Source organism: Sarcophilus harrisii, chromosome 3 (genome assembly GCF_902635505.1).
Source record: "Sarcophilus harrisii chromosome 3, mSarHar1.11, whole genome shotgun sequence".
NCBI lineage: Eukaryota > Metazoa > Chordata > Mammalia > Dasyuromorphia > Dasyuridae > Sarcophilus > Sarcophilus harrisii.
Window position 1 is genome coordinate 577,708,412 of NC_045428.1, and position 14,798 is coordinate 577,723,209.

The following is a 14,798-nucleotide window of genomic DNA, read 5'->3' on the forward strand; positions in this document are numbered from 1 at the left end:
CCCAAAATGTTCAGAAACAGGAAAAAAGTTCAGAACAGGATGAAGATGGAGAGAATATTGGGAAATTAGTATGGGCTCAGCTTAGATTAATTCTTGAAGTTAGAAAGAAGAGCACCCATGACACTTAATGCTTTTGTTTATTGCACAGGGAAAGATCCTTTGAAAATCATGGTTTAATATAGAACAAGATCCATCCAACATTTATGAAATACCCACCATGTGCTAGGCACTTTGCTATAGACCCTGGAAATGGGTGGGATAAGCCCTTAAGGAGCTTACATTCTGCTACTGTAATACAAGTCAACCACTAAGGGGAGGACCTCATACCTCAAGATATCACAGGAGAGAAAATAGAATCACTTTTGCTCAAGCTGCACACCCTGAAATTTGTCAATAATTTCTGATTTAAGAATGTGAGTGATCCTAGAAGTAACTCTTCCCACTGATGCTCTTCAGTGCCTTACTTTGAGATTCTCCATCCAAAGTCACCACAAAAATTTTAAGATTCCATAAAATTTCTATTTTTCTAGTGTTTAAATAGACTCACCCCATGAAAATATTTAAGATGTTTCATCCTAGAAACTTTTCTCAAAACATATCAAAATTACTTTAAATTTTCTTTTTGAGGGAGTGGGAGGGTTGAGAAGCAAGGCATTGTGTTACCACTGGAAAGAATGTGGGGTTTGGAACAGTAATAATTGGCTTTATCTGCTCTTTTTAAGACTTGTAAAGCACTTTATGCAAATTATTTCATTTCAGTCAAATAATAAACATTAATTAAATTAAAATAAGTTTTTTTTTTAATCATCTGAATCAAAGACCCTGGGTTCATCCTGGATTTGCTGCTTACCACTTTGTCATCTTAATTACTCTCTGGGTAGTAGGGCTGGTAGACTTGGATTCAGTTCTACCTTCCTGTCAATTGTGTCACTTTGGGCAAATAACCCTCTCTGGATCTCAGTTTCTTGATCGGTACAAAGAGAGGATTGGGCTTGACTTCTTAGAGCACTTCTAACTTAATCTATAATCTTTGGTGGTTGTTTGGTGGATTCTTTTAGTCACATCTGCCTCTTTCCTTGGCAAAGATGCTGGAGTAGTTTGCCTTTTCCTTCAACTCATTTGACATAGGAGGAAACTGAGACAAACAGGGTGAAGTGATGGGAAAAGAGAAATTATGGCTATAAATTGCATTTTAATTTCTGTTGAGAAGTTATACGATGGTCTTCCAAGTCTTCATGAGTCTGTGAACCAAATAGTCTATGGCTTTTCTTGGCAAAGACACGGGAGTGGTTTGCCACTTTCTTCTCCAGTGGATTAAGGCAGAGATTAAACAGTTTGCCTCGGCTCACCCTTAGCTCACACAGCTGGGAAATGTGGAAGGTCAAATTTGAATTCAGGTCTTCTGACTCCGGGCCTAGCACTCTTGTCTGGTGAGCCTTCCAGCACTCAGGTGTCCACATGTATAAGAGCGAGCAGAGCAGAAGGAAAGAACATCTCCAAGAAAATCTGAAGTGAATGTTTCTCTGATAGGCTATCCTTGCATTTGTTCTCCATCCCCTGAGTTTGGTTTCTGCTTTTAGAGCTATTTTCTAGGACCTCCTGGCCCCAGGGTACAGGCCGTGCCCAGAATACTGACAGAATGCCAGGCGCCCTCCCCTTGCCCAGGGCTGACATTCTGTCACCTGCTGTCAGGGGCCCAGAAATGCGCTTCTGCCATCACGACTGTGGAGCTGCGTTTGGGGGGGAGAGGGCGGGACTGCTGCTCCCCATGAATGTGCCCTGTTGCCAAGGCCTCAGGAACACCACCGGGCAGATCTGAATAGTCCAGGCTGCCCCTGGATCCTAAAACCTACAGCGACTGCAGCCCTCTCGGGGCCAGAGGTTAGATGGGCTGGGTCTTGGGACAGGAACAGGGGTGGGCTGCTGCTCTCCTCTCCTCTTCTGGTTTCAGAAGAGTTCATGTTTCATGTTATTTAAAATGTTTCCTTTGGAAATGGGGCTCGGTGAGCAGGGCACTCTGCCCAAAGGTGGCCTCCTGCCTTTTCCCTAGGGCTGCTTCAGAAGCAGGCATCCTGATCTCTCTCTGGCACCAGGCCCAGGGGGCTCTGGAGGAGAACGTGAGGCTGGGGACCTTGCGCATCCGCATCCCTCCCTCACTTGCATGTCACGGCATCAGTCCCCATAGTGGTGCAGGCGATAAGGAAACCTTAGCTTGTCCTCCAAAGGGCTGAGAGCAAAAGGGGTCTTGTTGGGGAGATAGAATGAAGGGGAAATCATGCCTGGTGAATTCTCCTAAGGGGAGACTTAGGGACGGATGTTAGTTTTATAATTCCCTTCATTGTTGATGTTAGGGGATTAAAATTCACAGAGGTTCCCAGTGCCAGAACTCAGATTAAAAGCATGGCATTTCTGCCGAAGGACAGACAGTTGTTTGTTTTGGGGGTTTTTTCCTCTGCCAGTACAGCCCGGTATTGGGGGTATATTGGCTTGCCTTCCTTCATCTAACTTAAGATACAGAGGAAACCGATCTCTGTCGTTTTCCCTTCAGGCTCAGAGGGGATTGAACCAGTGCAGAGACAGGAATTTCTTTCCCTTCTCCCCGATAACCATGCATCCCATCAAGATGCAGTCACTATTGATGTACATAATTGATCACATTATTAACCTGTGCAAAAAGCCTTATTATGGTAATAAAGCCTAACTTCATTATACACCATATTTAGAAGAGCTAAATGTGCTGGGGAGCGGCTGACAGGTTCCCATTTCGGGGCTGATTCTGATGATGATAATGTTTAAATAGCATTGATTGTCCTCTAATTGAATTTCTTTTCTTTCCATAGGCCTCTTCTGAAGAGTTAAAAGCTGCCTACCGGCGGCTGTGCATGCTTTACCATCCAGACAAGCACCGAGACCCAGAGCTCAAATCACAAGCCGAGCAACTGTTTAACCTTGTCCACCAGGCTTATGAAGGTCAGTCGGGGTCTTGGTTGTGTTAAAGCTGCCCCAGTAGCAGATATTGGATTTTCATAATGCTTTCACTGAAGAGCGTTGAGAACGAGGGTCCTTGGTGGTATTTGAAGGTGGTGGTTAGCTTCATGCCTTCTCGTGACTGAGTCTTTGAAAATGCAATATTTTGCTTTGGAAATCAATATGTGCCCAATAAGTGGAAAATAAGTGCACAAGCTGAGTAAGAGGCCAGATTTTGAATTGTAGGGGGAATCAGCTGCTTTTAAATTGTTTACTACAGTTTTCTTCCAGAGGGAAACACTCAGACCAGGACTGTCTAGGCTGGCAAGTGAAGGGATGAGTTTGTCTTCTGAAAGAGAATCTAAAGTTGACCTTGACCTTTTGAGTTCCATAGCTTCTAGGGGAGGAAAGGCCTTCTGGAACATGGGGAACTTGATGATGTTGAGAAAATTCAGTCCTAAGAATGAGAATGCTAGCAAGCCAAAGGTTTTTGTCCTTATATATGATTTATGTCACAAAGTGTTTGTTGTGCTGAGTTTTCTTGTGGTGAAGTATTATGCTTGAATTTAGAATTTATCCGGAGCAAATTGGCAGTAACTCATGCCAGGAATACATTTAGTGAATTGTGAGAACCATTCTCCCATAATTAGACAGGCTAAAAACGAGAGGACATGTTAGTCTATGAAATAGAGACTTTTCATTGTACAAATAAAAACATATCTTGTATCTCAGTTTATAATTTTGTCTAAAAATTAGATTTTAATGACCAATGAAAGTCAGGCAGTGGTGAGTGATGTATTTGCATAGCCAAGACAATATAATCTTATCAGACTTAACTCTCCAGTCAGAGGCAGACGTTTAGAATCCATTTATAGGAAGGGCTTGATTGAAACTGCCTTCCTCTGATTACATTCTGTTATCTGTGTGGCTGAATTAATTTTACAGTTGTCTGAATTATTGATATAGTTTGTATGCAGCATTTTGGAAATTTGGGAGGAGTAACTGAAACATAAGAGAGTTAACAGCAAAGCCCGACTGGCTCTTGGAAAAGTGCTGCAGCAGCAAGCCTGGCACCCAGTGGTTTAGCCTAAAGGGAGACAAAAGCAAAATTGTGAATAAATGATTCCTTATTAAATCCCAGAGATTAGCTGAAGAAGTTCGGTGCCGAGGGTTTTGAATGGTCAGCATTTCTTTACTCCATATTAGATTTCAACATGAGCAAAATCATTTGCATGTTCCTTTTTTTAATTAGGCCTTAAAATATATGGAGTGGTCCACAAAAAGAAGTCAAGGTCTTGTGTAGAGATTGGCAAGGACTGGCGTTGGGGCATGGTGGGAAGGAAGGGCCTGGGTATCCTGGGTCAGTGGTGGCCAAGCTGGATTTCGATCTGACTTTGGGCAGTTGTGTTCTTTAAGGGAATGCTCACCTTTCATGGGATCCTAAGTTTAGAACGAGGAAGAACCTGACAGATCATTTCACTCCCTTCCTCTCATTTTACAGATCAGAAAACTGAGGCCCAGAAAGAAGGGGGCTCCTGACAGTAAGTGGCCAAGGTGGGGTTGGGCTCCAGCCTTCTGCCTCTGCACCTAAGGCTCACTGTCCTGACCTCTTTCACTGGCTCTCATTCTTCTCGAGAACAGTCTGTTTTCTCTTATGTTATGTTACATAGCAGACACAGCTGGCACTGTTGTGACAAGTGCTTTGCCTGACTGACAAAATTATTTACAAATAAGTGCTAATGCTACAGAAAAACATGGACTGCTTAAGATGCTCCAAAGGGCTGTTCAAGGAGAAAATTACCATAACAGTTGCAAGTTGGCTGCAGTCCCTGTCTTCAGTTCAAACAGGCATCGGGGCACCCTCATGGCCTCATGGGAGATCTGATACTTGGTAGCTTTGTGCCCTAGGCAGATTGCCTTGAGGGCTCTCAGCCTCAGTTTCCCCATCTCTAAAATGGTCATCATTAGAGCTGTAAAGCCCATCTTTCAAGAGTTACTGTGGCTCCCCAGATTTTCAAGGACTTTGCAGATGTTAAAGCTCTTTGGCTGGGCCAGCTATTAGCATTATACTTGAGGTTTCTTTAGAAGTTTCATTAACTTTTGTGTATCTTTGGTATAGCCGAGTAGATATAGAAAAGTAAAACTTTCTCCTGGTGGTTTGATAGAACTAATGCATCTTCCCCATTCTGGGGCTGCCACCCAGGAGGCTTCTTCAGACTTGATAAAAACTGACTCCATTAGTCAATTTAGAGCCACCCATAAGAATACCCGCTATAAACATGTGATAGATTTGTGTGGGGAGATCACCTCTGGGAATTTACAGAAGAGAAATCTTGCACTTTGTAAACATATGCCTTTTAATTTACAGTTCTCAGTGACCCACAAACCAGGGCCATCTATGATATATATGGGAGAAAAGGACTGGAAATGGAAGGATGGGAGGTAAGAAAAATTACATGCATTTTTAAGATTGATTAGGAGTTTTTAAAAAGCTGTATATGTCCAGCATTCATTAAATGGCTATCTGATACCTTCTTTCATTCATAAATGGAGTTTGGGGAGTTGGAAAAACCTGAGTAGAAGTCAATAGGAAGATAAATATTCAAAATAAGCTGTTAGAGATCTTTTTCAATATCATGTAAGTCTTTTGGTATGTGGCTGCTTAATGTATTTCCCTTTTTCCCTCCGGGCCCCCACCTATTTGGTGGCCATATGTGCCCCATCCTTGGAAGGACAGAACAGTTGTCATCATACATCCTGACAAAGGGAGGGGAGAAAGGCAGAGTAAAGAAAAATTGCCTCCTGCCCCATTTCCAGCTTAATAAGAATTGCTTAATAAGAATCAGCAGTGCTTTAGGCAGGATTACTTTAGTTCAGGTAGGAGTTAAATCTCAGTCATTTTAACAGAAAATTTCAGCTGTAAATGCTCCCCAAATTCCCACATCTTCATCAGCTTCTAAGGGGAGCGAGGAAAGAATCTCATCTTCATTAAATTCTTGATATCTAATATACCACTACAAGTAGATGTCATATTTTAAAATATAGGCTGATTTTTCACAGCACCATTTAGGTCCCAGGGAACACTGGATCTCTGGTTTGTATCTCCAGTTTCATTGTTAGGTTTTTCATTCCAAACAACATTACTCCAAACTTCCAATTAGAGTGATGGGGATAAGGTTTTCCTGGCAAAATATTTCATGGCCTCCCTAGTGCCGAAACAGAATGATCTCATCATAACAAATGCACCCAGTAACGACTGTAAAAATATTGGCCAAGTCACAGGTGGTGAATGCACCTTGGAATAAGCCTTCAGATAAATATTTATTATGAAATCTCTTTAAGGACAAAGCAGAGAGAGCCAGTCAAGTTCTCATCTATCAGAGTTGGCTTGCTTTATGTTTCATATTGATACTATACCATGGGACAGTGGCTACATTGCAAGATAAAAACGCCTTTAGCAAAGAGTCTGGGAAGATCCCTCCCCAGGTATTAGCTCTGAGATGTATCAGAGCTTAACATACAATAGGTAAATTGAACCCATTATTTATACTGTAAAGGAAAAGTCTCACTGAACTCAAGCTCATTTTATGGAGCTGGCGTCAACCTTCCTTCAAGGAATTCCTACAGCTGGATGAATTGTTTAATATGAGGACCGTCCCACTTCAGTAATAGCTTTCACTCCAGGGAGGCAGCTGCATTCCCTTCATGCTGTTGCCGGTATTTTGAGCACTATTAAACTTTTCCAGTTGCTGAGGGTATTCATTTACTGCATATTTGTTAGGATAAACATATGGGTAGTCATTGAAGGATGCCGAGTTCTCGTAACACCTTAAATGTCTGAAATGCCTTTCATCTGAGGATCTCAAAGCACTTCACAGCCACGATTTAGAAATAGCTTCCAGCATCTGATAGATCAGTAATATCATTTCCATATTAAGCTTTCCACATATGTAGCTTGAATTTCTCAGGCTACACAGCACACTGGGCCCTTGCTCCTCTTGAGAAATGCATGCTTTTTTCTTCTTCTAAGACAATTCCTATTCCCTGGCAGATTGCCATAAGCTTGAGATGTTACCATTCCCTATTTGCAAAAACAGCTCCTTCCATCCATCTTGTCATCTTGGACCTGGAATTTAATTAGTGATGTCTTTGTGGTACCTGTTCAGAAAGTGGAAGCGGTCCTTTTTCCTGAATGACTGAAATTCAGCTTTGAGCTTCCAGAAGAAACAAGAGGGGGTTTTGACAAGCTGCAGAGCCTCATCGCCAGCAGACATGTGGTCAGACTGAGGATTAACATGGCTTTTTATCCTTTCTCAGCTCTTCTGCAATCAGATTTTCATTCAGAGACCCTGCTCCCTGCCTCTGCCTTTTCTTAATCATACTTCTCAAAACAGTCTTTCAAGAGCAAGAATCTGGCCACAGTGTTCCTTTCCTCAAGAACCTTCCCTGACTCTTTATTACCTTATGATAACATACAAACTCCTCACTTAGACATGTAAAGCCCTTTGCAGTTTGACTCTAGTGAACTTTTTAAACTTGGTTTTACATCATCCATTTCAACTAGATGAGCCTATTCCTCCACCTCCTCTCAAAGGCCTCCATGACTTTGACTTTGGGTTAGACCCCATGCCAGGAATGTCTAGTCTCCTTATCTATGCCTCTTGGAATCCCCAATCTTAGAGTTCTTTTTTTTTTTATTTTAATAGCTTTTTATTTTAAAAATGTATGCAAAGATAATTTTCTTCATTCACCCTTGCAAAACCTTGTTACACATTTTTCTCCCGTACCCCACCTCCTCCCCTAGATGGCAAGTAATCTAATATATATTAAACACGTACAGTTCCTCTATACATATTTCCACATTGATCTTGCTGCACAAGAAAAATCCAATCAAAAAGAGAAAAAAAAAGTGAGAAAGAAAACAAAAAGCAAGCAAACAACAAAAAAGTAAAAATGCTATATTGTGCTCTACATTCAATTCTCATGGTCCTCTCTCTGGGTGCAGATGACTCTCTCCATCCCAAGGCTATTGGAATTGGCTTGAATCACCTCACTGTTGAAAAGAGCCACGTCCATCAGAATTGATCTTAATAATCTTGTTGTTGCTGTGTACAATGTTCTCTTTGTTTTACTCACTTCACTTAACATCAGTTCATGTAAGTCTCTCCAGGCTTTTCTGAAATCATCCATCCATTTCTTAATGGAATTCCTTTAAGGCTCAAATCAAGTTACAATTTCCTTATGGGAAGCCTTTCCCTAGTTATTAGTGATCCTTCCCTCCTAGAATTATCTTGTGTTTACTAATCTGTTTATATGATGTTTTTCCCTCAAAATTAGGGCCTTTTTATTTGGGGGGCAGGTTCTCTTTTCCCCATTTCCCTCATTAGGAGAAAGCTTTGTGTGTTGAATTGAGTTCATCTTATTCATACTTTCTTGCCAGTAGTAACTACAATAACTTCTAAAGAGAATAATTTAAGAGAACATAACTCTTTTATCCCTTCCACTACCACCACCATTCCCCATAGACTTTCCTTGAGTGTTAATATCAATAACTACTGAATTTATATTCAGCTGCTCAGTAACGTTTACAGTGACCAGTTGCTGTGTATTTTCCCTCAGCCTATCTACATGTATCTATTAGAACCCAGTACTTGAAGATCTATAAGTGATTCATATGAAAAAGCCCACTGAGGTTCTCCCTGAGTTGTGTATTCTTGTAGATGTTATAAATGGTCAGAGTCTGGACTTCAGGGCAGTGGACAGGTGGCCAGCCAGCCACTTTGACCTTCCAGTGAGCCCTGCCCAGGTGCCAGGTTTTATACCTTGTATAAAATACAATGATCAGATTCAAAGGAACTGACGCCTTTAGAATATTTTCCTCTTTAGGGTATCACAGAGTGTGTCAGAGGAAAATGAACTTAGTGCTATTAATCCAAGCCTATAAAGGTTAAGCAGCTCAAGTTCTTGACAGCCAATCTTACCCTTCTCTGACAGCTTGAAACTTGGAATTTGCCCAGCCCTGGGCTCTTTGACAGGCTTCAGATAAGAAACTTTAACCCCCAAGTTTTCCTGGAACCTTCAGAGGTTTGGTGCGTACCTAGGCTAGTGTGCCTGGCCTGTGTTGGGGCTGGCTGTCTAGCAGTCTAGAACCATCATTAGACTATTATATTTTTTGCTCGAGGAAAAATAGCCTGCTACCCATAGACCTTACAGAGGAGTTCCTCATTTGTGAAACCGAGCAGTCGGACTCCTGGGCCTCCCAGGCCTTGGTGGCTGGAGATGCTCAGATCTCAGAAATGCCTGTTCTCTGCGCCCCATTGCCTTTGGTCAGGGATCCAGATCAGGGCATTGAGAGCAGTCACTGCCCTGATAAACCCAGAAAGTTATTTTTTAGAGATGGCTTTGCTTGCCTTCCAAGAAAATGAGCAGTTTATTTTTGTTTCAGTGTCTTTTTTATTTTTTCCTTTGAAGATTATAGGATTATAAGGTCATTTTTTGTCAAGCAGGAAACTATCAAGTCACAAACTCATATTAAACATCTACTAAGTAGCACCCTGCTAAATGCAGAGAAAAGCAGAACCAATTCTTGTTTTCAGAGCTCATGAAGAAGACCGCATGCAAACAGCTGCATACAAGCCCCATGCTGAATCGATGGGAGGTTGTCTCAGAGCGAGGACGCTAGCATGAGGGCTGGGGGGAAAGGCCTGGCAGAAATGGGCTCTGAGCTGAGATTCCAGGAAGCTCAAGGAGTCAAGGATGGGGAAGACTCCCAGCATGGAGAGGGAAGAGCTCACGGGCAGTCCTGGCAGGAAGGTGCCAGGCCCAGAGGGGCAAGATTGCATGGAGTTGGTGCTGGAAGGTAATAGGGAGTCATGATAGATGGAGGGGAGGCTAGAGACATGGCCAGTTTGGCTGGGCAGAGAAGAGAAGAGAGAGTGTGGGAGAGATGTCAGGAAGGTAGAAACAATAGGATTTGGTGACTGAGTGGTTAGAAAGACTGAGGGAGAAGTGAGCCACCTGGCCAAGGCCACACTCGTGGCACAATGATAGTGTCAGGGCTAGAACCAGAACCTCTGGCTCCAAACCAGGACTTTTACCCCGATCCTACAAAGAAGGGAAATAGAAAAGAGACTGAGGAGATAATGGTAAATCTGAAAAATGGCACCTGGGTCTTTCAGTCCAAGATCAAGCTACTGGGAGAGTAAAGTTGCTATAAATAGGAATGCATGTTCCTGGAGCTGAACAGGCTGTAGGATGAAGATCGCTGGTGACATCAATTAAATATAATCTAAATAGTGTATTTTGTGAGGTCACAGGCCTGTCAAGACAATCACATAGGTTCATTTTGCCCATTTAAAATGTGTTCTCTAGGTAACAATTGAAACAACCCATCCTCTCTGTCTACGGCCATCTGTCTTTGTGTTAGCATGGGTGTGCTCCAGTACTTTCAATGAGGATTTGTGTTTTTTCAGATATATTCATTGGTGTGTGTGTATGTGTGTGTTACCACAGTTTCTCTCCATATCCCTCTTGCCTCCCCAGAAGCCCTTCCATAAAAGATAGTATTTTTTAGAAATAAAGAAAAAAGGGAAGGGATTCAGCACAATTGATTAGTTATGAGCAGCCCTATGAACCTCCATCTCAGCAAAAGGGGCTGAGGCTAAGTGGGAGAGTCTTTACCTGTCCTGTGAGCTGATGATGAGTGAAATGAACAGAACCAGGAGATCATTATACACAGCAACAAGAAGACTATATCATGATCAGTTCTGATAGATGTGGCTCTTCAACAATGAAATGATTCAAACAAGTTCCACTTGTTCAGTGATGAAGAGAGTCATCTATGCCCAGAGAGAGCTGTGGGAACTGAGTGTGGACCATAACATCGCATTCTCACTCTCTCGGTTGTTCTTTGCATTGTATTTTCTTTCTCAGTTTTTCTTTTTCTTCCTTCTTGATCTGATTTTTCTTGTGCAGCAAGGTAACTGTATAAATATGTATACATATATTGGATTTAACATGTATTTTAACATATTTAACATGTATTGGACTTTCTGCCATCTAGGGCAGGGGATGGGGGAAGGGGGGGGGGAAATTTGGAACAAAAGGTTACGCAAGGGTCAGTGTTGGAAAAATTACTCATGCACATGCTTTGTAAATAAAAAGCTTTAATTAAAAAAAAAGAAGAAGAAGAAGCTTAAGTCTTCTGGGGGAAGAAGCTTATACCAAACAAATAAATAGGCACAAAGTGATTGAAGCTGAGGGAGATGGGAACACTAGAACTGGGGAAGGTCGGTTTCTTTTTTGTGATTTGATAAAGTGCCCACCTTTGGGCACCTCTCATTTCTTTTCTTTTGTTGTTTGAATTGTATGACCATGGAGAGGTCATTTGATTTATTTGATTTTTTTTTTCAAGTTCCAAATTTGTTCCTCTCTATTGGGAAGGCAGGCAATTTGATACTCATTAACTATGAGAACTCTCAACCAAGGGAAGACATTCATTCTGAACTCTTTCTAGAGGGAGAGGAGAAAATTGTTACTTTGAAGATGGTTGGGAATATAGAATGGAGGTCAAGACCCCTGAGCTCTTTTCCTGAGGTCACGCTTTCTTTCAGCTCAGTCTAAGGCAGGAGGTCACAGAATCTGAATTTGGGTGGATAGATTTATAATGTTTCCCTGAAGCTTCCTAGGGGTGGTGGTGGAAGAGAAGGCGCTGCCCTTAGGAGGGGCAGGCCGACTTGGATTTCCTGGGGAAGAGGCAGGTACTTAACGTCTGGGTCTTTAATGTTTCTCACAGATTGTGGAGAGGAGGCGAACACCTGCTGAAATCAGAGAAGAGTTTGAGCGGCTGCAGAGAGAGCGAGAGGAGAGGCGGCTCCAGCAGCGCACCAACCCCAAGGTACCCCATGCCTGGGGCCCCCACAAGCCCTGGGGTCAGGGAGCACTTCTCTAGGGAGTGAGGGGGAATTCTTCCTTTAAAAATCCCGTCTGGGATGTGCAGGGGGTGGTACCGAGTTACTGTCTTTAAAGCAGAGTCCCTGATGGGAGCAAACGCAGAGAAGCAGTTTTGAGTCACTTGGAGGAAAGAAAGGGCCAACCTTTGCTTCTCATAACCCCAAGGATAGATCCTGTACTGAAGCCCTGGGGCTTCCCCACTATCCATTCTTTTCCCTGACCTCCACCAGCCACATTGCCACGTGACCCTCCAAGTACTCAGTGGTACCAGAGGCCCTTTGATGTAGGATGAGCAGAGTCTTGGCTCCCAAAGGACGGGTGTGACCACTTAGAATTGGAGGGGATGGGGGTCGGGGGCAGAATAAACCCCAAGGTTCTTGAATTTCTTTTTCTTTTATTCTGAACTTAAATATAAAAAAGAACATTTCCATAAATAGGACAACACAAAAAGAGGGTTGTTTTTTTTTTAACCATGTCTCCATTTCATACCACTTGCTTTTTTAAAGAAGTAAGTAAATTCTGTATCTTACATTCAAAACTGATCTGCTTGCTGTACTTCCTTCTAAACAGTACTTGCTTCTCTTTAGTTCTGTCCATTAAAAAAAAAAATATTTCCAAGATCCTTTTTTTTGAGGCATCTATTTGAACAGCAACTATTGTAACTCTTTATCCCTGTTTCCCCAATCTCCTCTGCCCAAATAGCTGAGAGAAAGAAAGGAAGGGAGGGATAGGGGAGGAAGGAAAGAAGCCTTGTGACAAATAATCCTAGTCAAGCAGAACAGATCCACACAGTGGCCATGTCCCAAAGTGTCAATCCACTTTGCATCCATCCTGTCTCATTCAGGTGGTGGGCAAGGCCTCTGTTGTGGATCACGTGGTTGGTCCTTGCTTTGATAGAAATTCTTAAATCCTTGAGTTGTTTGTGTTTACAGTGCTTACATTGTAAAACAATGTAAACAGTGTTTACGGTTATCCTTATATAAATTGATCTGGTTTTTCCTACTTCATTCCTCGTTGATTGGCAACTACCCTTTGAATCATTTTATGTCTTCTTATACCATCATAAGATTTCATACATTTGTGCACCACAGTTAATTTCAGGTGTTCCCCGTTTGTCCAAGAAGCCCCTAATATACTCCCTTAAATTTTTATTATTTTCTTTTTTCTTAAGTTTGATGTATTTCTATACCAAACTATCTGTATGTTTGTGTTCCACCCTTCTTATTCCTATTTCCCATGTTCTCAAGGTTTCATTGACTGGCCAACAAAACGTCCCAGACCAAGTCCCACTAGATCTTTGGGCTTTGATTGCTTCTGAGTGAATGTAAATAAAAATTGTTTCTGTTCTGACCAGAAACCCGAAGGGTCTTCCCTCCAACATTGATTTTTTTGGGGACTAGGTTAAAAAATGCCATTCCGTATTCTTTTCTTACCTAACCTTAAGCACTGAATGGATAGTTTTCTTTCTCTGATAAACCTGATAAAAATCTTAGTTTAAAAAGGCCCAATTCTCCCACTGCATCCAGGGCCATCTCCAGTCGTTCTGATCTCTTATCTTGCCATTAGTCCCAGATGGCTATGGAGGAAAAAGGCTGGTGACCTCGCACAGCACTTCCTTCCTCAAATCCAATTTATTTGCAGGTCATGGAATCCCCTCTCAGATGTTGTGGTCATCTTCCAGAATGAAGGATAAATAACAGCAATTCCCTTGCACCCAAATATAAGAAATGTCGCTTGCTGCATTGATATAACTCATTTTGCTCTCTCTCTCTTCCCCCTCTTAAAATGCTCAGAACAGAACCAGTCCCTTCCCATCCCCCACAAATACCCCTACTATACTAATACACTTAGCTACTAACTTCCTTACTATCCTTTGAGGGTATTAAGGTTCTGCAAGGATACTTGTTCATTTCAATCTCAGCCCCTTACAGTTGCACTTATAAGTCTCTGTCTGGCTTTTTCCGAATACTTATATTTGTATTTCAGATGACCTACTCAGCTCTGGTTTTTTCAACAGAAATGCTCAAAAGTTATATGTTCCATTAAAGTGCAATTTTTCCTTCTAAGATTTTCCTCCATTTGTAGAAAAAGTTATTCTTGGTTGTAAGCTTGTCTCCTTTGCCTTTTAGAATATTGCATTCCAAAATCCCATTCTTAATTGAAGCAACTATGTCTTGTGTGAGCTAGACTATGGGCTCCTTCATTTTTAAACTGCTTTTTTCTGGACTTGCAGCATTTTTTCTTTGATGTGGGAGCTTTGGATTTTGCCTGTGGCATTCCTGGAACTTTTCCTTTTGGGGTGCTTTTCAAGAGGTCATCATTGTAACCTTCTGGTTTTAAAAACTCTGGACTGTATTCATTTATGATTTCTCAACTCAGAATGCCCAGGCTTTAAAAAAAAAAAAAAAAAAAAAAAAAATCATGCTTTTCAAGACCAAAATTAGAGTCAGAATCAGTAAACATTTATTAGGCACCAACTCTGTGCCAGTCACTTTGCTGAATGCTGGGGAGACAAAAACAGTCATTTTGGTCCCTTCCAGTGCTTCTGAAATTATCTCTTTGACCTGTTTTCCAGTCAGTTTTTAATGTCAAATAGCTTGCATTTTCTTTTATTTTTTCAGTCTTTTGGTTTTAAGATGTCTTGTCTTAAGGAATCAGTGATTTCTTTTGAGTCAAATATAGTTTGCCTGTTAAGTGGTAAGATTTACCACTTTCTTTTCTAAGCAGCTTATTCTCCTAATTCTTTCCTCAAAAGCTTTTATTTCATTTTTTAATCTCTTGCTTTTTTTCTAGGTGTTCATGTAGTCCTTATGGGAAATCTGTCTTTTCCTTTGAGTTTCTCTTTGCAGTTGTTATGGAGTTAGATTCTCTTCAGTGTT

At 41.6% G+C, this 14,798-nt stretch overlaps 1 protein-coding gene across 1 annotated transcript in view; it reads left to right on the forward strand.

The window, feature by feature from the left end:
• DNAJC11 (DnaJ heat shock protein family (Hsp40) member C11) overlaps window positions 1-14,798 on the forward strand; it is a 65,041-nt gene that overhangs the window by 17,221 nt on the left and 33,022 nt on the right. The window contains exons 2-4 of the mRNA XM_031961561.1: window positions 2,841-2,970; window positions 5,336-5,409; window positions 11,762-11,863. Coding sequence (XP_031817421.1) covers window positions 2,841-2,970; window positions 5,336-5,409; window positions 11,762-11,863 — 306 coding nt within the window. The remainder of the gene's footprint in view (window positions 1-2,840; window positions 2,971-5,335; window positions 5,410-11,761; window positions 11,864-14,798) is intronic.